We start from the raw sequence: 24659 nt of genomic DNA on the forward strand, positions 1-24659 counted from the left end.
TCTGAATGTTTGGTTTCTTTTTCCTCGTTTAAAAGGAAATTCAGAACCGCGTCGGGAAACTTCCGGCTGTCACGTGACGTGGCACAGGCGCTTTTCGTCTCGTGAATTTTGGCGTCAACTCTGCAGTCCGAATCATGAAAGGAAGTCGCTAATTGAAAGGCAGAAATAGCCTTCCCCGGAGAGCTGCTGTGTGGTGTTTGCGTTGCCATGGTTTCACCCGTGACGAGCCCACTGAGCTGCGTTCGCCGTGAATCCAGTGAAAATATGCAAACGATGCCAAAATGATTAAAGAAGCATTGATTAAAATCTGCCAACACTGTTAAACGAAGAATATAAGGCTAAATGACAACAATAACAACCACACAAATAATATCATCAAACCAACTAACAACAACAACAACAACAACAACAACAACAACAACAGTGTGGCGAAAGGAGACAGTTTGTAGATTGCCAACGTGCGCCAGATTGGTTGACGAGGCCGCCGTAGGGTTGGGCTTTCACTTTTTCGCACTGAAAATAAGAGAGCAGATCATTATGGCGAGGGATTCAAGGTGAGTGTTTGTCTCTGTCCCTCTCGGAGCCTTCTTGGGGTGTGGTGGGGATGGTTTTATCATGCTGGTTCATGAGGAGCTCCCTTTAACGATGCTCCGGGCCTCCGGGCCTCCAGGTTAGTTTTGGCTGTGGCCTCCTTTACCTTTACCTTGATAAACCTCGGTGTTCAGGGCATGGTGTGTGTGTTTGAAATGGCCTCGACCAGCTCGTGTTCAGTAATGGTGTGACGGAGTCATGAATTCACCTCAGGACCAAATGTGTCGCCTTTTCGTCAATGTCAGTGTGACGAGGCACAGTTGAGTTGGCGCCTCGGCTTGGATGGAGTTATAATTGGACCATTGTGTCGTCATTCTTGTGCACAATGAGCCGATTATGTTCATCACATGGAGCTCGTGCTTGATTGACAATGAAGTTTATTTCCTTGATTTTATACGAGTGCGTGGCCGTACGTGGGGGGGGGGGGGGGTAAAAAAAAACTTGACGTAAATTATGACGTCATAGCACCGTGTTCTGTCATTGATTTGATAAATAAATGGCCATGACTTGGGAAACAGCTGAAACGGATGAAGAAGAACGATATCAAACCTTGAAAAGGCACATACTCAGGTCCCCAGCGTCAATTGTGATGTCATATCGAACGAAGAAGAAGAAGACTTGTGACGTCATAGCACTGTCCTGTCATTGGTTTGGTAAATTAATGGCCATGACTTGGGAAACACTTGGGAAACAGCTGAAACGGATGAGGAAGAACGATATCAAACCTTAAAAAGGCACATACTCAGGTCCCCAGCATCAATTGTGACGTCATATCAATGGAAGAAGAAGAATTGTGACGTCATAGCACCTTGTCCTGTCATTGGTTTGGTAAATCAATGGTCATAACTTGGGAAACACTTGGGAAACAGCTGAAACTGATGAAGAAGACCGATATGAAACGTGGAAAAAGCACATATTCAGGTCCCCAGCGTCAATTGTGACGTCATATCAAACGAACAAGGAGAATTGTGACGTCATTGCACCGTGTCCTGTCGTTGGTTTGGTAAATCAATCGCCATGACTTGGGAAACACTTGGGAAACAGCTGAAACGGATGAAGAAGAACGATATCAAACCTTGAAAAGGCACATACTCAGGTCCCCAGTGTCAATTGTGATGTCATATCGAACGAAGAAGAAGACTTGTGACGTCATAGCACCGTGTCCTGTCATTGGTTTGGTAAATTAATGGCCATGACTTGGGAAACACTTGGGAAACAGCTGAAACGGATGAGGAAGAACGATATCAAACCTTAAAAAGGCACATACTCAGGTCCCCAGCATCAATTGTGACGTCATATCGATTGAAGAAGAAGAATTGTGACGTCATAGCACCGTGTCCTGTCATTGGTTTGGTAAATCAATGGTCATAACTTGGGAAACACTTGGGAAACAGCTGAAACTGATGAAGAAGACCGATATGAAACGTTGAAAAGGCACATATTCAGGTCCCCAGCGTCAATTGTGACGTCATATCAAACGAACAAGAAGAATTGTGACGTCATTGCACCGTGTCCTGTCATTGGTTTGGTAAATCAATCGCCATGACTTGGGAAACACTTGGGAAACAGCTGAAACGGATGAAGAAGAACGATATCAAACCTTGAAAAGGCACATACTCAGGTCCCTAGTGTCAATTGTGATGTCATATCGAACAAAGAAGAAGAAGACTTGTGACGTCATAGCACCATGTCCTGTCATTGGTTTGGTAAATTAATGGCCATGACTTGGGAAACACTTGGGAAACAGCTGAAACGGATGAGGAAGAACGATATCAAACCTTAAAAAGGCACATACTCAGGTCCCCAGCATCAATTGTGACGTCATATCGATTGAAGAAGAAGAATTGTGACGTCATAGCACCTTGTCCTGTCATTGGTTTGGTAAATCAATGGTCATAACTTGGGAAACACTTGGGAAACAGCTGAAACTGATGAAGAAGACCGATATGAAACGTTGAAAAGGCACATATTCAGGTCCCCAGCGTCAATTGTGACGTCATATCAAACGAACAAGAAGAATTGTGACGTCATTGCACCGTGTCCTGTCGTTGGTTTGGTAAATCAATCGCCATGACTTGGGAAACACTTGGGAAACAGCTGAAACGGATGAAGAAGAACGATATCAAACCTTGAAAAGGCACATACTCAGGTCCCCAGCGTCAATTGTGATGTCATATCGAACGAAGAAGAAGAAGACGTGTGACGTCATAGCACCGTGTCCTGTCATTGGTTTGGTAAATTAATGGCCATGACTTGGGAAACACTTGGGAAACAGCTGAAACGGATGAGGAAGAACGATATCAAACCTTAAAAAGGCACATACTCAGGTCCCCAGCATCAATTGTGACGTCATATCGATTGAAGAAGAAGAATTGTGACGTCATAGCACCGTGTCCTGTCATTGGTTTGGTAAATCAATGGTCATAACTTGGGAAACACTTGGGAAACAGCTGAAACTGATGAAGAAGACCGATATGAAACGTTGAAAAGGCACATATTCAGGTCCCCAGCGTCAATTGTGACGTCATATCAAACGAACAAGAAGAATTGTGACGTCATTGCACCGTGTCCTGTCATTGGTTTGGTAAATCAATCGCCATGACTTGGGAAACACTTGGGAAACAGCTGAAACGGATGAAGAAGAACGATATCAAACCTTGAAAAGGCACATACTCAGGTCCCTAGTGTCAATTGTGATGTCATATCGAACGAAGAAGAAGAAGACTTGTGACGTCATAGCACCATGTCCTGTCATTGGTTTGGTAAATTAATGGCCATGACTTGGGAAACACTTGGGAAACAGCTGAAACGGATGAGGAAGAACGATATCAAACCTTAAAAAGGCACATACTCAGGTCCCCAGCATCAATTGTGACGTCATATCGATTGAAGAAGAAGAATTGTGACGTCATAGCACCTTGTCCTGTCATTGGTTTGGTAAATCAATGGTCATAACTTGGGAAACACTTGGGAAACAGCTGAAACTGATGAAGAAGACCGATATGAAACGTTGAAAAGGCACATATTCAGGTCCCCAGCGTCAATTGTGACGTCATATCAAACGAACAAGAAGAATTGTGACGTCATTGCACCGTGTCCTGTCGTTGGTTTGGTAAATCAATCGCCATGACTTGGGAAACACTTGGGAAACAGCTGAAACGGATGAAGAAGAACGATATCAAACCTTGAAAAGGCACATACTCAGGTCCCCAGCGTCAATTGTGATGTCATATCGAACGAAGAAGAAGAAGACGTGTGACGTCATAGCACCGTGTCCTGTCATTGGTTTGGTAAATTAATGGCCATGACTTGGGAAACACTTGGGAAACAGCTGAAACGGATGAGGAAGAACGATATCAAACCTTAAAAAGGCACATATTCAGGTCCCCAGCGTCAATTGTGACGTCATATCAAACGAACAAGAAGAATTGTGACGTCATTGCACCGTGTCCTGTCGTTGGTTTGGTAAATCAATCGCCATGACTTGGGAAACACTTGGGAAACAGCTGAAACGGATGAAGAAGAACGATATCAAACCTTGAAAAGGCACATACTCAGGTCCCCAGCGTCAATTGTGATGTCATATCGAACGAAGAAGAAGACCGATATGAAACGTTGAAAAGGCACATACTCAGGTCCCCAGCGTCAATTGTGATGTCATATAAAGCGAACAAGAAGAATTGTGACGTAAATTGTAACGTCATTGGTTTCGTAAATAACTGGCCATAACTTGGGAACCACTTGGGAAACAGCTGAAACGGATGAAGATGAACGATATCAAACCTTGAAAAGGCACATACTCACGTCCCCAGCGTCAATTGTGATGTCATATCAAACAAACAAGAAGAATTGTGACGTCATAGCACTGTGTCCTGTCATTGGTTTGGTAAATTAATGGCCATGACTTGGGAAACACTTGGGAAACAGCTGAAACGGATGAGGAAGAACGATATCAAACGTTGAAAAGGCACATACTCAGGTCCCCAGCGTCAATTGTGACGTCATATCAAACGAACAAGAAGAATTGTGACGTAAATTGTGACGTCATAGCACCGTGTCCTGTCGTTGGTTTGGTAAATAAATGGCCATAACTTGGGAACCACTTGGGAAACAGCTGAGACGGATGAAGAAGAAAGATATCAAACCTTCAAAGGGCACATACTCAGGTCCCCAGCAAATGATATCAAACCTTCAAAAGGCACATACTCAGGTCCCCAGCGTCAATTGTGACGTCATATCAAACAAACAAGAAGAATTGTGACGTAAATTGTAACGTCATTGCACCGTGTCCTGTCATTGATTTGGTAAATAAATGGCCATAACTTGGGAACCACTTGAGAAACAGCTGAAACGGATGAAGAAGAACGATATCAAACCTTGAAAAGGTACATACTCAGGTCCCCAGCATCAATTGTGATGTCATATCAAACGAAGAAGAGGTATTGTGATGTTAATTGTGCCGTCATAGCACCGTGTCCTGTCATTGGTTTGGGGTCATTCCATGGGAAAAGTTACTTGGTGGCTATTTTTTGAAAGTACATTTTTCATTAAACCTTATATACCATATTACAGATCATGACTTGAAATAAATGAATTTTTTCAATATTAGTTTCATCAAGCAGTGTCTGTATACATTGTGGTAGCATCTCCGGACGTTTATTAATAAACGTCCGGAGATGTTACGTCCGTTACGCTCCGTTGTTACGTCCGTTACTTTACATTTGCCATGGTACTGCCTACTCAGTATCATTAATTCCTCAAATAAATACTGGGAATACAATGACGTACCTATACCAAGCTGCTATACCGGATTTACTCTTTTGTCGTAGAACACAGAAATTTGTGAGCAAAACGATCATCATGCTAAAGCGGGTATTTTGACGGTTACGTCCATTACGAAGATTCATCATACCGTAGCACTCAGGCAAAAATTATTGATCCCATATAATTACCATTTCCTGGCACCTTTGTCTTCACTGCACAAAATAAACTAATACATTTGGTACGATAACCTTGTTCTTCATGAAATATTTTTGTGAACTGCCAATAAGTTCTATCTGAATGTTACATCCGTTACGGTGGAATTAACCTTTGATAAATTAATGGCCATAACTTGGGAACCACTTGTCGGATTAATATCAAACCTTGAAAAGGCACATCCACAGGTCCCGGCAATATACCTGGCAAGTTTCAATGAGATCGGACCAGCGGTTGTCGAGAAACAGCGGTCGCAGACAGACAGACACACAGAGATTGCTGGAATTATAGATCGATGATTTTGATGTCGAACTGTAAGTGTAAAGTTTCCTTCAAGAGACCATTTTGAATCGTTAATTTCCAAGGAACGGACACGAAAGGCGATTCGTTCTGTCCTTCCATGAAACCTCGATTCGGTTTTCATCTACTTTAGTCACACACGTGACGTGGTCCGAACTCCAGCACCATATGCTTGGTGTCCAGTCATCTCGGTCCATGAGTATCCGAGGGCAATCACCGTGTTGCCTTCTTTTCAGCGATCCGAACGTTAATGAAACGTTCTTGTTGATCCTTCATGGATTTCAATCATTGAGGTAAATTTATTTTTTCTTTTTGAAAATGCAAGGAAACTTTGAATGGCATCACCTGGCCTGGCCAAGGTGTGCTTTAATTGCTTTAATCCAAACCCAATTAATTTAACCTATCATAACCAAATATCCAATCGATGATTTCTTCTTCTCCTCCTCCTCCTCCTCCTCCTGCTCCTCCTCCTCCTTCTCCTCCTCATCCTGCTCAGAAGGGGTGACGTCCAATGGCACCATGCTTCTGTCCTGCCTTGACCACTATACTCCTCCACCTCCCTCTGTCCTCAGCCAACTCTCTCCACTCGTCCAATGACACCTTACTCTACTGATATCCCTACTCACACAATCCTCCCATCTCAACCACGGTCTACCTCCCTCAACCTGTCCACTCTTTGCCATTCTCTTTTCCCCCATCCGCACCAAGTGTCCAGCCTATCTCAGCCGGCATTTCACCAATCTCCCCGTCAAACTCATCTGCACACCAATCTCCCTCAGTTCATCCATCCTCTTTCTATCCACCTTCTTCACTTCCCACAATCCTGACCCAGTTGTTCTCACAAACCTGCAGGTTCTGTTGTCTCCCTGTCAATGCCACCATCTCCAGGCCGTAAAGGTGGGCCGGCATTACGCACAACATCGGAACATTCCCTTTCCATTTCCTTGATATCCTTCTGTCTGCCATTAATCCCTCCACCTTCCTCCATGCATTCGCACCCACCTGAATCATCATCATCATCATCATCCTCCTCCTCCTGATCTCCTCCTACTCCTCCTCCTCCCTGATCATTTACAGTGCCTTTCAAAATGTTCACCTTTTGCTAACTTATAACCTGGAATTAAATTACATTAAATCAGACTTGTTATACCTTTATTTACACATCGTAACCCACAACTTCCAAGTGAAAACCAAATTCTACAAATTTCAGAAAATTAATTAAAAATACAAAACGAGAATATCTTGGTTGGATAAGTGTCCACCCTCCTGAGTTGAGGACAGTTATCCAACCAAGATATTCTAGTTTTGTATTTTTAATTAATTTTCTGAAATTTGTAGAATTTGTGTTTCACTTGGAAGTTGTGGGTTATGATGTGTCAATAAAGGTGGGGGAAAAAAAAAGTCTCATTTAATGCAATTTAATTCCAGGCGACAAGGCAACAAAATGTGAAAATTTTGAAATGGAGTGTAGACTATCCATAGGCATTGTATTTTCTCTGCTGCCTGACCCACGTCCCCCCTGTCTTCTCCATACTCATCCTTCAGTCCAAGCTTCGCAAATGCTTCCTTCCACTCCCACAGTACTTCCTGCATCTTTTGCCCACTCTCCATCATGGCAGCCAGATCGTACACATACAACATCCTCCCCATACTACCCATTAAGTTCACCTTCCGACTTACCAGTTCCGTCACCATGATAAACATGAGCAAGCTGAGAGCACTTGCTGCCTCAAACCGATGTTCATGCTGAACTCATCAGACATCCCAGGACCAACCATGACTCTTCCTTTCGTTCCCTTGTACATCCCTCCCACCAACCTAACTTCTCTTTCCGGCACTCCCATCCATCTCAGTGTTGCCATCATAATCCCACTTGGGACAGTGTCGTAGGCCTTCTCCAGTTCTGCAAATCCCAATGCCATCTCACCTTGCACCTCCAACCTCTTTTCCACCAGCTGTCTCAACACGAACATCCCATCAGTCATCCCCCTACCCTTTCTAAACCCCTGCTGCTCTTCTCAGATCTCCTTCTCCACACTATCCCTTATCCTGTCCTGCATCCTCTCCAGCACCCTCATTATTACATGACTTTTGAGCGTAATACCTCTGTACTTCCCCGGATCTTGAACATCGCCGTTTCCATTCCATGTCTCGATAAGTGCATCAAGTGCATATTTGTACAAGGTCAACCAACAAGAACAGACAACGTAAAAAATTGACCTTGAAACAACAAAACAACACTTAGAAAACGAAGTATCATACAAATACCTTGGAGTTGAAGAGGGCCACCAACTATGTCAAAAACAAATGCGCAAAACAATCCCCAAAGAATATTTACGTCAAACAAAGTAAATCCTGAAAACTGCAAAGCCATAAACCAACTTGCAATACCAGTGTTCCAATAGAGCTGTGGAATAATAAACTGGCCGCAATCAGAAATCAACACGTTGGACATAAAAAGAAGAAAAGTCATTACCATCCACAAAATGTTCTACAAAAACCAGTGTATCCCAAGAATGTTCCTGCCGAGACGAGAGGGAGGGAGTGGCCTGATTGAACTCAACCAGGTGCCCAGAGCGACGAGTGTTGGACTAGCTGAGTAAGTGAAATGCTCAACAGACAATCGGATTCAATTTGCAAGCAAACATGAACACAACAAACCTGAAAAAGTATCCCTAACTCACCTTGCAAGGAATTTCCAAAAACAGGTGTGCATAGAAGATACCGTAAAATATATGTGCAGAAAGAAATATCAACAAATACACAAATATACATTCCAATGAGCCTTCAATTGACAAGTCTCATTGGAATGGCTAAGAAAATGCCCAAGATCAAGGGCACTCCACCAATGGATTTAAAAAGATGGCAGTGTGGTGGACTTACTCAAACCTCCAGCGGGGTTGAACATCATTACAGTAACTGCAGTGCGAGTACAACCATTTATTCACGTGTACACGGGAAAGAAAATAAATGTGCAAAGATACACCAAGATGTTTCCCTGCGTACCTTCTTCACTCGGAGTTCTGTTTTCAAAGCCTAGCATTTTATAGCAAAATTATTTGCATAGAAAGGGGGGAAAGAGGGGGCATGGCTAAAACAAAGAACAGAACATGTTATCTTAGCAAAACTATATATCACTCGATGTTCCTCGGTCTGTTGATAAGCAAAACACCATATATGGTTTGTGTGCGAGTATGGGAATGCCGGTCACAATGTGCAAGCATGGGAATTCATCTCCCACTCAATTTGTGGTTTGATTGCAAGCGAGCAGTTCGATTCGCAGGGCAATGGGCTCCCTCATCCTTCGGGCTGTATATGTCACAATTGTGTATTCAAATGTGTAGGCTGCTTCCTCTGTTCAAGGACATTATGCAAAAAAAAACAAAAAAAACACTTTCATTTGCCTTCACTCTGGGTTAGATCATTTCCCCATGATCCTTCTTTGTGAACAACTCCATCTCTGGTGATAAAACGACTTTAGTTGATTACAATGCTTCACAATCGACTTTATACCTTTACAAGCATTTAAAAGCATAAGTATGTTGTTTGCTATTTGTTTTAAGTAGCTATAAGAATACAGAGCTGTATCAATTATGTCCTCATGGACCTTGTATGCAAATCCATATTTGTAATCGCACAAGCTTCAACCAAATCAATTAATACTCATACATGGGTATAATTAATACCGAATCACAGATACATACTCTTAAAAGGAATGCAATGATCATGTTTTGAATGAGCTTTTAAATCAATCATTGTCTATCATCAAGGTTTTTGCTAATATATTTATGATATGGGCTAAAAGCCTTTATTTGCGAAGTTAAATCAATCATTTTGTCTATATTTGGCCACAGCCAAACAATAAACCACAAAGCTGATATTTTAAAAGAAATTTTCCACCGCAACGGGACTGAGACAGACGGACAAGTGCAGATTCTGCAAGACCGAAACAGAAAGTACTCGTCACCTGCTTTTAGGATGTAAAAAACTATCATCAGAACAACTTTACACACAATGGCACAATAAAGTATGCAAAGTAATTCATTGGCATATCTGGAAAAATGTCAACATCCCAGTTCCAGAAAACTCATGGAAACATGAACCAAGGGCAATGATTGAAAAGAAGGATGTCGTGCTCACACGCGGCCTGATGATCCCATTGAGCATGAACATAGAAAACAACGCCTTGCGACAGGACATCATTCTCAGGAACAAAAAGGAAAAGACAGCATTGCTCATTGAGATATCGGTACTCAGCGATTTTGAGTTAAATTATGCAGAAATCAAGAAAATGAACAAATACCAGGACCTCAAACATGAGATCAAGAGATCAAGAGATCAAGAGATCTTGGAAGCTGAAGAGTGTCAAGATTGCACCACCAGTGATAATTGGAGCACCAAGAACAACAAAGAAGAATCTCACTGATTATTATTATTTTTATTTTTTTTAAGATTTAAAGATTTAACAGACAATCAGACATCAAAGCATCATGCTTCACCTGATGAGGCACACTCCCATGTCCCACTTACCTTCTGGTTTTCCCTGTGCATGAATGGAGGCCACAACTTGTTAGATTGTGTGTGCCTTTTTGAGGAAACTTGAACCTTGACTCACCCAGACAAGTATTTCCACATTTTCTTGCATTGCACCTTTTGCTACTATTTATTTATTTATTTATTTATTAATTGAGGCTTGTGGAGGAGCTCGTACATTGATTTTCCATGCAGGGCAAGAACATTAGCAGAGATTGGTGTCCTCTGACATAACTTACAATCTGGACGTTCATAGACGATCGATAAATCTAAACTGTGTACACTGTACAGCATTAGATTTGAACACGTGATCCCATTATTTTGAGCCATCTGCTCATATAAGAACAGTATATAGATAATGCGTCAGTGCCCCATAAAATTTCCAAATGGAGTGTGTAACCGAGATACTTATGATATCCTCTTCGATAAATTATTGCCTTTTTGTTGATTTGCAATGATTTTGCTTTCCAACAACCCGCTGGTGTTTTGTTCACACAGGTGAAGTGTTTTTATTAATGAATTCTTACTTCCAGGCATCATCGCAAGCGATCCCAGTCACGTGGACACTCACCTCCGGAGAAACGCACCAAACGCTCACGTAGCCGAGAACGAAAGAGATCTCGAAGTCGGGACCGAGATCGAGATCGAAAGCGCTCAAAGACTCGCTCTCGATCCAGGGAGCGTGACCGGCATTCACGTTCACGGTCTAAGGATCGCAGGAACAGGTGAGTTCATTATTCTCGCAACGTGATCACATTGCTTCAACAACTTTCTTATTTTCAACGTGCCATTTCTCTCATTTGTTTATTTATTTATTTATTTATTGGATGATCATCATCGTTGTATTTGGGAATATTAGAACGTTGTTTTTCTTTAAGAATGAATGCAACGACAGGAGATTGGGTATGGCAAGACCGCATTCACAGCTATAACTTCATTCTGTGATGTACTTGATGGACATACTCATATGTGCTCACGTTTTGTTGAGGTGAAGGTGGACCATGGACTGACTGCATATGTGCATTTACCTGAAATGTGTTCCTATTCCACCCCCTCTTGCTGCCGAGAGGGGTGGAGCTTGCATCAAGCAAGCAAGCGCACAAACAAACTCAGTTTTCCAAACAAGACATTAAATTGTAATTGGCTGTTGAGCATTTTCAATCAAGGATCTTTTGGCCTTTTTAAAATCAAGGTTTGACTCATCACTCACTAAAAGAGTACTTACTATAGGGCTTTGATTGGGGTGTGATGCACCACACACCGTCCAAGCTGCTTTTGTTTCTACCTACATGACTTGCAGGAGGTCACGCAGCCGTGAGCGCAAGCGCTCGTACAGTCGTGAGCGTCGCTCCCGGAAGTCTCGCTCGAGGGAACGTCGTCGTCGGACACGCAGTCGCAGCAAAGAACACCGAAGGTTACTCTACGACTACTACTTCTACTACTACTAGTTTAATGGCCATTTTACAGTATTTAGGTGCTTGGTTGTCTGATGGCTCCTCTCTACTTAGTCCTGTCAAAGCTTCCTCCTCCATTAACCCCAACAACTGCATGTCTTTACTGATCACGTCCTTCCAGTTCCATCATTTCCTACCCTAACCTTTCTCATAAGATCTTCCAGAACTCGTACAAAAGTTTAAGGGCTCAACTCTGATCCCAGCTGTAAACCTACTTTCACTTCAAATGCCTCACCGTAGATGGATGAACGTTATGTTTTCACCCTTGTCTCTCTGTGTGTGTCTGTGAACAGGATATGTCAAAAAGTTGTGCACAAGTTCGGACAAAATTTGGTGGAGTGGTTGGGTGTGTGACAAGGACGAATTGATTCAATTTTCGTGAAGACTTTGAAGTGATTCTTCACCATTGAAAGATCGGGCTAAACTAATATATGACATGATATCTCAAAACGTTGTTGACGGATTTGGACGAAACTTGGTGGGCACGTTGGGTGTGTGACAAGGATGAACTGGTTAGGTTTAGTGAAGATCCAGACCCGGATCTGGATCCGGCTTCTATGATTTTAAAAGTTATTATTTACTGTTGAGATGAGATATCGGGCCAAAAATGATATGTAGCACGATATCTCAAAAAGTTGTAGACGGATTCAAACAAAACTTGTTTTACACGTTGGTTGTTTGACAGGGAAGAATTGATTCAATTTTGACGAAAATCCGAATGTAGATCCAATAATTTTTTCAATAATTATTCACCATTGAGAAATAGTGCTAAACTGATATATATCACGATACTTCAAAAAGTTTATGGACAGATTCTGACGAAACGTGGTGGACAGGTTGGGTATGTGACAAGGACGAATTGATTCGATTTTGGTGAAGATCCAAATCTGGATCCGGATGCGAGAATTTTTTTAATTATTAAACTGATTCTTCACCATTGAGAGAGAAACGATATATAGCAGATGGTGTGGTATTTAAAAAAATTATTGGCCCCGACATGTTCTTATGGATCAGACATTATGTAGCGGAGGTTTGCGCTCGACTGAGTGCTGTTCTAGTTTTTCCTGTTTTGATGGGGGTAATGATCGGTGAGTCAGCTGTATCATTGTATGTAAACAACTTAATTGAGATCCCTTGTGCTGGTTGGTAGAATGTGCCAGTTTGTAAAGCACCGGATAACACAGCTTTTCCTTTCATCTTGAATCTGCCTCACGATAAAGATTACATCTGTCGTCGGCCTTTCACTCATAACACCAAATTGGTTCTCATCTATATTGACAACTCCTCTCAATGTTTTCAATAACCTTCTCATCTACCCTCATTGCTTGCTTTAACAGCTTCACTCCTCTGCATGATGATGAAGTTGTAGTAGGTCTCCTTTTATCTTAGACGAAGGTACAATTAATTATACTGTCTATCCGATCATCCCGGATATGTCCATTCCTGCATATCATCCTGCACAACTCGGTCATCCATCTTACTCCCAACTCTCTTGCTGCCTCCAGCATCTCAATCACAACACCATATGGCACTCCTGCTTTTCCTTCCTTTCATTTGTTAATAGCTGGCCTAACCTCTTCCTTAGATATCACCTCCTCTGCTCCTACTTTCCTGCTCTCCACCTTCTTATCCCATTAATTCTCCTCATTCAACAACTTTTGCAAGTAGTCTTTACATTGTTTTGCCTCTTGACCTCTCCATCTCATCTCCTGAACATAACATATCTACCTTTCCCCCTCCTTAACTTTTCCACCACCTTCAAACCTCTCCCACTCATTGTCCTCACATAAGCTGTACCATCTCTCAACACTTCCTCAACTACCTTCTATTCCCCATGCGCAAGGGGCCTATGAACAGCTTCCGGCTGTTTTCCACCATAGTGATTACCTTGGTAATCAAGTCAATTTCCCCTGTTTTGTCCACTCTTCTGTTTGACTTCAGCATATGGACCTGCCCATGGGGAACTATGGGCTGTACCCTACCCATTCATTACTGCCTTCAGAAAAATATTGATTGGAACGATGTTTTCCAGCCAGTTGCCATTCCTGATGTCAAGCACTTCTTTCAGGATGCAGCCTCAGCTTTCAGCTAAAAAGCCAAACCACAAGGCAGTGGTGTTCCACTTTTTTGTCGGTGGTGGTAGCCTTAGCCTTTGACTAAATAGCTGAACCACAAGGCAGTCACTGTTGAACAAACAGTTCAATCATGCATACGTCTATACTAATAAATGTGTCCGTGTCCGTGTCCGTGTCCTCCATAACTCGAAAAACATGAAACCTAGCAGCCTGAAACTTTGCCTGCAAACCAAGGGAACTCCAAGGGAGTGCATGAGTGAAAATTGGGTGTTTGGGTTAATTAAAACACCCATTTTGAAAATAATTAGCGGCCTTATTTAATTATATCCTTTGTCTGGCGATCCTCGGCCACCTCGCTCTACATGGGGTTTTAAGGCGTTTCCTGCATTACCTCGTGCTAGGGTCTGAAACCGTCATGTTTTTTTCGGCCTGCTCATCCATGCCTCGACTTTGTTCAGGCCACAACTATATCTTCATGAAAAAGATTTTTTTTTCACTTTCCTCTATCATTGTCAGGTCAGGTCGGGCCAGGTTAGATCTGTGACTTGCTACAGGTACCATTTAAACCTGTACAAACCTGTCTCATGGTTCGGTTATCAGTGATTAAACTGTCTAACCCACCAGGTTCCTGGTGAGGAGGGTGTATGATACAGACACCCAGCAAAATTCCAAACAAAACCTATCAAAGGGCGGAGGAGCTCCCTGTGAGCCAAAGGCCATCCACGTCTATTGTCTAGTGCCCAATTGTCTGCGGATGTCGTCCTGCAGTTGGGTTACTTTTTTTTTTAAGGAGGTTGGTGGCAGGATTTGCACTCTGGCCACCGTAAAACACTTCATTCCGCAAAACCCACAAATGCAAAGATAACTGAAAACCCACTCTGTGAGAGTACAGACTGTGCTGCTGCCCTTTGCAGGGCAGCCCACCGGATGGTGGGATTGGGGCAAAGCCTTCGGGACCCCCATTCCTTGATGATAAGAGGAAAAGCATGGGGTAAACTTCCCGGGTCAGATTGTGGTAGTGTGTGGCGTAGTAGTGCTGAAGTGTCATCCACCAAATGGCTGTCTCCTTGTGTTAACCTGAGGTGGTCCATTCAGAGGGGTGCCTGGAATGTCCTATCCTGGAAAGAGAGGATGATCACCTGTCTCTGTGTTCATCTGAGCTTAAGCGTTTCGACATCGGTATTGCAGCACTCTCTGAGGTTCGGAGACCAGATAGCGGCGAGATCATGGCGGGTGGTTACACCGACGATTGTTCTGGTCAGCTGTTAGTCTGGTCAGTCTAACAGCTGGCTCACTGAAAATGTGCAATTTTATTTTACGCAACTTTTCCCATTTTTGTACAATATTATTTCATTATACAACCTGTCGGTTCAGCAAAGACAAATACAAAAAAAAATAAAAAAGAAATGTTTCGTGAACATCACTGCAGGATAGCCGAGAGGTACGCATACATGCTCGAAGCTGTCTCGCCTGGGTTTGACTCCCGACCCAGCTATAAACTGTCATCCCCGTTTCACAAGCAAAGTGATTCCTCAATGTGTGTGCCGTTAAACTGGACGCCACATCTACCGGAATCCCCCCTCCCCCACCTCTCTTCCTCTCCACCTCCCCTCCGTTCTGAGATCCCGCATTACTCACCCCACCCCCCTTCTGAGCTCCCCCATTCCTCACCCCTCATAGCTCCCACAACCCCTCCTCCCTCTCCTCTCCCTCTCTCTCTCTCTCTCTCTCTCTCTCTCTCTCTCTCTCTCTCTCTCTCTCTCTCTCTCTCTCTCTCTCTTTCTCTCTTTCTCTCTTTCTCTCTTTCTCTCTTTCTCTCTCTCTCTCTCTCTCTCTTTCTCTCTTTCTCTCTTTCTCTCTTTCTCTCTTTCTCTCTTTCTCTCTTTCTCTCTTTCTCTCTTTCTCTCTTTCTCTCTTTCTCTCTTTCTCTCTTTCTCTCTTTCTCTCTTTCTCTCTTTCTCTCTTTCTCTCTTTCTCTCTTTCTCTCTTTCTCTCTTTCTCTCTTTCTCTCTTTCTCTCTTTCTCTCTTTCTCTCTTTCTCTCTTTCTCTCTTTCTCTCTTTCTCTCTTTCTCTCTGTCTCTCTGTCTCTCTGTCTCTCTGTCTCTCTGTCTCTCTGTCTCTCTGTCTCTCTGTCTCTCTGTCTCTCTGTCTCTCTGTCTCTCTGTCTCTCTGTCTCTCTGTCTCTCTGTCTCTCTGTCTCTCTGTCTCTCTGTCTCTCTGTCTCTCTGTCTCTCTTTTTCTCCTTCCCCTGTCTCTCCTTCTCCTTCCCCTGTCTCTCCTTCTCCTTCCCCTGTCTCTCCTTCTCCTTCCCCTGTCTCTCCTTCTCCTTCCCCTGTCTCTCCTTCTCCTTCCCCTGTCTCTCCTTCTCCTTCCCCTGTCTCTCCTTCTCCTTCCCCTGTCTCTCCTTCTCCTTCCCCTGTCTCTCCTTCTCCTTCCCCTGTCTCTCCTTCTCCTTCCCCTGTCTCTCCTTCTCCTTCCCCTGTCTCTCCTTCTCCTTCCCCTGTCTCTCCTTCTCCTTCCCCTGTCTCTCCTTCTCCTTCCCCTGTCTCTCCTTCTCCTTCCCCTGTCTCTCCTTCTCCTTCCCCTGTCTCTCCTTCTCCTTCCCCTGTCTCTCCTTCTCCTTCTCCTTCCCCTGTCTCTCCTTCTCCTTCTCCTTCCCCTGTCTCTCCTTCTCCTTCTCCTTCCCCTGTCTCTCCTTCTCCTTCTCCTTCCCCTGTCTCTCCTTCTCCTTCTCCTTCCCCTGTCTCTCCTTCTCCTTCTCCTTCCCCTGTCTCTCCTTCTCCTTCTCCTTCCCCTGTCTCTCCTTCTCCTTCTCCTTCCCCTGTCTCTCCTTCTCCTTCTCCTTCCCCTGTCTCTCCTTCTCCTTCTCCTTCCCCTGTCTCTCCTTCTCCTTCTCCTTCCCCTGTCTCTCCTTCTCCTTCTCCTTCCCCTGTCTCTCCTTCTCCTTCTCCTTCCCCTGTCTCTCCTTCTCCTTCTCCTTCCCCTGTCTCTCCTTCTCCTTCTCCTTCCCCTGTCTCTCCTTCTCCTTCTCCTTCCCCTGTCTCTCCTTCTCCTTCTCCTTCCCCTGTCTCTCCTTCTCCTTCTCCTTCCCCTGTCTCTCCTTCTCCTTACCCTGTCTCTCCTTCTCCTTACCCTGTCTCTCCTTCTCCTTACCCTGTCTCTCCTTCTCCTTCCCCTGTCTCTCCTTCTCCTTCCCCTGTCTCTCCTTCTCCTTCCCCTGTCTCTCCTTCTCCTTCCCCTGTCTCTCCTTCTCCTTCCCTGGCTCTCCTTCTCCTTCCCCTGTCTCTCCTTCTCCTTCCCCTGTCTCTCCTTCTCCTTCCCCTGTCTCTCCTTCTCCTTCCCCTGTCTCTCCTTCTCCTTCCCCTGTCTCTCCTTCTCCTTCCCCTCCCTCTCCTTCTCCTTCCCTCCCTCTCCTTCTCCTTCCCCTCCCTCTCCTTCTCCTTCCCCTCCCTCTCCTTCTCCTTCCCCTCCCTCTCCTTCTCCTTCCCTCCCTCTCCTTCTCCTTCCCCTCCCTCTCCTTCTCCTTCCCTCCCTCTCCTTCTCCTTCCCCTCCCTCTCCTTCTCCTTCCCCTCCCTCTCCTTCTCCTTCCCCTCCCTCTCCTTCTCCTTCCCCTCCCTCTCCTTCTCCTTCCCCTCCCTCTCCTTCTCCTTCCCCTCCCTCTCCTTCTCCTTCCCCTCCCTCTCCTTCTCCTTTCCCTCCCACTCCTTCTCCTTCCCCTCCCTCTCCTTCTCCTTCCCCTCCCTCTCCTTCTCCTTCCCCTCCCTCTCCTTCTCCTTCCCCTCCCTCTCCTTCTCCTTCCCCTCCCTCTCCTTCTCCTTCCCCTCCCTCTCCTTCTCCTTCCCCTCCCTCTCCTTCTCCTTCCCCTCCCTCTCCTTCTCCTTCCCCTCCCTCTCCTTCTCCTTCTCCTTCCCCTCCCTCTCCTTCTCCTTCCCCTCCCTCTCCTTCTCCTTCCCCTCCCTCTCCTTCCCCTCCCTCTCCTTCTCCTTCCCCTCCCTCTCCTTCCCCTCCCTCTCCTTCTCCTTCCCCTCCCTCTCCTTCTCCTTCCCCTCCCTCTCCTTCTCCTTCCCCTCCCTCTCCTTCCCCTCCCTCTCCTTCCCTCCCTCTCCTTCCCCTCCCTCTCCTTCCCCTCCCTCTCCTTCCCCTCCCTCTCCTTCCCCTCCCTCTCCTTCCCCTCCCTCTCCTTCCCCTCCCTCTCCTTCCCCTCCCTCTCCTTCCCCTCCCTCTCCTTCCCTCCCTCTCCTTCCCCTCCCTCTCCTTCCCCTCCCTCTCCTTCCCCTCCCTCTCCTTCTTTCTCCCCCTCCCCTCTTAATATTCACATCAGCAAAGTGACGGGTTGTATTTGATTGTCCAAACATAGTTTCCTCATTCTCCATTCATCTTATTGAAGTGTATGTGTTTGTTTAATACCTTGTTGAATGGGTAGTTTGTTGTGGCTATGTTTACTGGTGGGTTTTGTGTCAGTTTGGTACTTGAATGAAAGATAATTTGGAAGTGTAAAATATTTCTTTAAAATGCACTTGTTATTCATTGGTAACTAGCATGTCGATGAACGTTGTTGGATTAAACTTAACTGCTTTAAAATAAATAATACATTTTCTCTGTCGTATATATTTTTTCAGGCTGCCATGCTTTTAGTATTTGAATGTATTACTTTTTAAGCATTGCCGTCACTTTACCCACTTATTCTATTAATACATTGTTGTGGATTTTTTTTTTAACCCACCCCGTTATGATCGTTGAAGGATTCTTCCTGGCCGATTGTGGAATCCTATTTGACTTCAGGCAGAGTTTAACGTTTGTCCGATTTGGTTATAAAATCCTGCATAAAACCCACCGACACTGATAACCGATGTCCACACAAGTCCTTTCTTTGTGAAACAATTTATTTTCTAATTATCCACCATACACTTCTCACCCTCGTACAATGAACTTAAGAATCCCCATTTGTTGCAATATTATTTGGTTCTATTTCATTTATTCTTACTTTTAGTTGACAGTTAAACCAACCCGATTCAATTTACTTCCACATTACATCAGAGAGTTTTATTCTAACTTGGTACTTGGTCAGTCCCAAGGAGTACAAGCCACTGAGATTCTATACTTCCCCACGTGCTTGCACTGAAACAATTTTACATTTCAAAGCATTTTATCCTTTCATGGGAGAGTGGTGGGGGCTATCAACCCAGACTGCAGACGTGTCCTTTAGGCGAGAAGCCACTACGTACATTTCGAGGCAAAGGTTCGCTGTTATCAGCTCAGGTCACACCGCTCCAGACCAAGACATTTATCACCATTTAGGGCAAAAGTCTCTTGTCCAGAAAGGACAGCCAATTCAACTTATAGCATAAAACTTACATTTCTAAACCTCCATTTGTTACAATTTAGAATACATTAATATAAATTTTTCCCCCACAACATTAAGTTCATGAAATTAAGAGGTTTGTTGTAGCCACAGGTTATCTCAGTTGCCTGGTATGAATCCCATTGAGCCGCTCCAACAACGGCCTTCCCTGACCGGATTATGGGGGTTTTCCACTGTGATACCTTGTCTGTTGGACCATGGAATCAACCAATGTGTTGCCCTCATTTGTACCACACACCTCATCTCTAATTATTGGCCAAGGAGATGCAAGGCACGGTATGGATATTTGGTATGAATTGCCATTGTCGATTAATCCTCAACGGACTTTTCCTAATTGCAAAGATTATCACCACGGTTCAAATTTACCGTGAGACCAGGTATATTTAATTATTAACATGCACGGTGGAAGGAAATGCAAGAAGCAATCGCAATCAATAGTCCCTAGTTTCCGTGGAGGAATAATCCCGAGCATCCGGAATCCCTAGTTATCTGTCGTAATGGGCCCATTCATTCCTCAAGAGATAGACAATAGATCGAGTCTGATAAGACAGGAAATACCCAAGCTGTTCCGGCAGGACACAGCTTAACTCCTTGAGATGGCAGGAGCAGGCAAACGATCAGCTCCCACCGCAGTCCGATCCCGTGACATGAGGAGGAGAGTGGGCGTGGTTGGCTGGCTGGGTGGGGCATGGCGGAGAGCGCAGAAATTCACATGAAGGGCTCAGCGAGGTTCACAGCATCTGTTCTGACGAGCGTGGGTTCCACCCACTTTTATAACTTTCACCCCCACCCTCAACTGTGACACTTTTAGCCCCTCCCCTCTCGGCCGCCATTGGTCTGTAACCCAATCTGTTGGTGGGGAAAACCCTTCCCCGATCTCTCCTCCATGGTTTTACTGATGGGCGATGTCGCGGTTGCGGCTTTCCCCATCTATACTAGTGCCGACGTCCTGTCGGCATGCTTAAAATAAAATGAAAGACAGATTACAAAGTGTAGAACAGACAATACAGGCTCACGGGGATGGTGGTTTTTCGACACATTTGGAAAGGTGAATGTCGTCTTTCTATTACATACACTGACATATATCTAATATTACATTTAATTGCTTTATATTTATTCCAAGATGTTTACTAAGGGACTAACTAAACTATACTAAGCAGTGCTAACCCCAATCAATCATTTCCACAACAGGTTATAATGGTAAACGTATATAAAATGGATAGAACTTTAAAATGATAGCCACTTTTATCGTCGAACAATTATTTTGACTTTTTTTTAGGTCTCGATCAAAGGATCGTAAAGACAAAGCAAATGATGTTCCAGAGAAGGTTAAGACAGAAGAAAAGGAGGAAGAAAAACCTGAAGCGGTGAGAGAGGTTCTTCTACTTTGATACATGTTTAACATGAAGAAGTCGATTGTATACTAGTGGGGTATGCTTGCACATTGAAAGCAAATTACGAACCATGCTTCCACATTGTCTCGGGTCGCTCACCTGCACTTCATATTTTGGTTCACGAGTCAGTAAGTGACCACTATATTCGTTATGGGTGTGTGTCTGTCTGTCTGTCTGTCTGTCTGTCTGTTGGGTAGTCAATCTATCTACCCTTATTATCAGGTTTTCCGTCGTTATGTCTGTCTGTCTGTTTGTCTGTCCAGGCCAATACTCCGTTAATCGTAGGCCGATTTTGATGAAACTCTGGTGGTAGGTTCATACCATGACCGAGTTGTGCGCGTTTGAGAATTGTTGCTATGGACCCCTCGGTTGCCTAGCAACGGGACTTTGAAATTTTTGAAAAATCCTAAGAAATTTATTTTTTCAAAAATCAAACTATGATCGTTTGTGGGCAACACATTCAGCCTCCTTGACAAAAAAAAAAATTCAGCCCGCTCCCATGAAAACTGTCGGAGAAGATAGACTTTGAATGAACCCTGGTCGAAAAAAATAAAAAAACGAAGTTCGTTATATCTCGGAGACTATGAGTCAGACATACATGAAACTGGTATGGTAGGTTCATGGTATTTCCTAGTTATGTGTGAGAAATATCCGTTGCTATGGACGCTTTTGTTGGCTAGTAACGGCTGAAAAATGACTCAATTCGACTTGATCGACTACCCATGTCCGCCTACCAGCTTGTCTGTCTGTCGCGAGCATAGCTCCGTGGGTTTTGATCCGATCCTGATAAAATTTGGGTGGGAGGTTTATATCATGATCTAGTTGTGTTTTCCTGAGAATGGGCATGCTGGCCCATTATGGGCCGAGCCATGCCCAAAAAAACGTGTTTTTAGGGGGTAGCCAATTTCAAGTTACATCTTCTCCGATGGGGTTTGTCGAATCTGGCAGGGGTTTCAGTATTTGGTTAGCCCAATGGCACCTGCATAGCCCCATGGAGCTCGATTTTTTTTTCATTTTCGTCCCAAGGTCACAAGGTCACAAACTTAGAAAATGTCAAAAAAATCAATAAACTGGGCATCGAGCTCCTAGAGTTTTCAACTGTTTTGAATGAAAGTTGGTATGCAAGTAGTGCTCTTCGAGTACTGCAACTTTCATCATTTACGTTTTTCCCGATTCCCGCCAGTTTGCCCGTGGCGTCCCCTCGAAGTAAAAAAAATAAAAAAGGCGAACGGTGTACATTGCTCGTGAACCATCGTCGTCTCCAGACTTGTCATTTATTTATTTTCATTTATTTATATTGTCTCGGGTTTTGATGACGAGCATTTATTTATTCATTTTAATTTATTTATATTTTCATTTACGGAGGTTTTCCAACGGGTCTGTGATTTTTCCCGGTATATCGGCTACGATGTCTATTGGCAAGCAAAATTTCAGCCTTCTGCGCCACCTGGAAGGTACCGATCTTTAATATCAGTCAGTGAGTGAGTCGGTGTTTAGAATGAGCTTTATATATTAGATGACATGCTTGCTTAGCTTTGCTTATACCACCGGTACTGTTCTGCCTGAGATTGTTGTATGTGAACTGTTCCAATTCTGCAGCAATGTGGTGCCACTTTCTCTGCGTAAATCTTACCCTCCAGTAACACCGCCTTAAACGATGCTCAGGAAATGTTATTGCCGATGTTTTTCCAACCTTTTTCATTGGGTGAAGCCATTCTGTGGTTTAACATCATCGTGCTCCCGGCCCCATCTCCTCATGTTCCCAACCCCTTATGAGACTGTGAAAGACCAAATGGTGTGTACATCAATGGTCCTGTCTTTCTGCTCTTTTGAGATTGAACAGTTGCTGGTGCTTTAGACGGAAGATAATGTGCAGCGTGATGGCATCAAGTTTAACGATCTTAAAGGTTGTCGGTTGTTTCGTAGAACAGCTGTTATCCAAAGGTATGCAACCTTCTGCAAAGCAATGAAATTGGCAGCGAAGAAAGTGAAAGAGCACAATTGGAAAAGCAGAGTAGCTCCAAAAGCAAGCTGGGACTTCAATGTCGTCATTGGGAATGTGCCTGCAGTGGTTCATAACGTATGGGTACGCAACCACGTGTCCACAGCCCATGACGAAGTACAAACGGTCAGGTCTGCTCAGGCCTTTGTATACCTCAGAACGGTTACGTCTCGAGATTGAATACTTCATCGTGCAAACAAGACATTGGTGGCTGATGATGAATATCCGTGTTGGCTTAAAATCTCGCTTTCTTGCTTCCCACAGAACTTCGAACAGAGTAAGCTTGAGGAAGAAATGAGGAAACGAAAGGAGCGAATCGAGAAATGGCGAGAAGAGCAGAAGAAAAAGGCCTTGGCTAATCTCGGGGAAGTTAAGAAGGAACCGGAGGAAAGTGTCCAGCCCAAGAAATGGAGTTTAGAAGATGATGATGGTTGGTTCAACTTGCTCGTGAATTTATTTTCTTGTCTCATCTCTCTCGTAATGTTTAGTTCTCATCTATAATTTGTTTTGTCGCTTGTCCATGATATTCTTTTCCTTCCTCCCTTGTGATTATTTATTAGCAGGGGTACCCAGTGTTGCCCGGTCTCTTTTTTTTTGTGAGGGCTTAAACCACTTCCCGACACTCACAAAGGAATGGGTTCGGTGATTGTTTAATATTACCTTTCATATAACTGCAAAGGCTTAGGCACTGGAGGTGATTTGAAAATATAAATCGAACTTGTTTTTTTTTCCCCAGCTTAAACACTCGCAGGCACTCACTGATAAACCTCTGAAAGTTTGACGAAGATCCGTTCAGCCATCTCTGAGAAAAATGGTGACAGACAGACAAATGGCTCTCTTATAGTACAGTTTAGATGTTTGGGTTAGTAATTTGAATGCTGCTGTGTTTAAGTTGTACGATCAGTGTATACTTAAGAAATTGAGAAATTGTTCATTGTCCATCTTGAAATTTCGATGATGCAGTTTCCAATTTTCTCATCCTGTGTGTGATACTTGGTCTTTCGACATAATTTCTTGCAAGTTGATTCTCATGATGAAAGATTTATATTTGTGAATTTTGTAATTCCATTTATTTGTTCCAACCTTATGATTATTCTTTGCAGATGAAGAGGAAGATGATGATGATGATAAGTCATCACAAGCTGAGGCAGGTCTTAGTTGTGAGGAAGAGAAGAATAAACCAGCTGTTGAAGCGGTGGTGGAGGAGGAGATGGTGGAAGCAGCAGAAGAGGCAGTGGAGGAGATAAAGAAGGAGGATGAAAAGTCGGATGTAGAACAGGCTAACATCGTGAAGAAAAAAAATTCAATGCAAGAGGTTGGATCAGAATCCAAGCAAGAGCCTATGGAAGACGATGATGTGGATCCTCTTGATGCATTTATGGAAGTAATTAGAGATGAAGTGAAGAGGAATATTGGAGGACCACAGTCTGGTGACAAGGTTTGGATTCGTTTTCATTCATTTCATTCTGTTTTGAAAAATGTTACATGTGATTGAACAGTTGGGAGAAGAGTTTAAAACATTATACAATTGAGATCTCGCATTATTCCAAGACAAGAGAGGGGTTTTTGTTTTGTTTTATCTTTCCCCTTGTCTGTTTTTGTGACTGTGTGTCGAGGCGCCTCGACTTTAGGCTGTAAATTACTTCACGTTGCATTACCTCATGCTTTGATTTATTCCTCTTATGAATACTTGATTTATGTTCATTAAAGCTATGTTTATTAAGATTGCTTGTGTCTGTCTATTCGTTGGTTCTTGTATAAACCCGTGTGCATCCATCTGCTACGCGTCCTTTCCGCCCTCCCATCCCGCACGCTATAATCTCCAAGGATCATGTGTTTGCCTCCAAGGGAAATCATTCGGCTATCCATCCAGGTCGGTCTTAACCGGCATGGACATGACGGTATGTTCAAACATGTTCCTTTTCTGGTTGGAGAGGACGAGCATTTGTGTACAAGAAAAAGAGCAATC

The 24659-nt window shown here is 43.8% G+C and overlaps 1 protein-coding gene across 1 annotated transcript in view; it reads left to right on the forward strand.

Annotated features, from left to right (window-relative positions):
• The first annotated feature begins 410 nt into the window (after positions 1 to 410).
• DDX46 (DEAD-box helicase 46) overlaps positions 411 to 24659 on the forward strand; it is a 92416-nt gene continuing 68167 nt past the window's right edge. The window contains exons 1-6 of the mRNA XM_085883496.1: positions 411 to 554; positions 10935 to 11126; positions 11702 to 11815; positions 20574 to 20661; positions 22955 to 23120; positions 23794 to 24128. Coding sequence (XP_085739622.1) covers positions 538 to 554; positions 10935 to 11126; positions 11702 to 11815; positions 20574 to 20661; positions 22955 to 23120; positions 23794 to 24128 — 912 coding nt within the window. The 5' untranslated portion in view covers positions 411 to 537. The remainder of the gene's footprint in view (positions 555 to 10934; positions 11127 to 11701; positions 11816 to 20573; positions 20662 to 22954; positions 23121 to 23793; positions 24129 to 24659) is intronic.

The sequence above is a fragment of the Eptatretus burgeri genome, chromosome 5, assembly GCF_056783735.1.
Source record: "Eptatretus burgeri isolate ZD-2024b chromosome 5, Ebu_testis_v1, whole genome shotgun sequence".
NCBI lineage: Eukaryota > Metazoa > Chordata > Myxini > Myxiniformes > Myxinidae > Eptatretus > Eptatretus burgeri.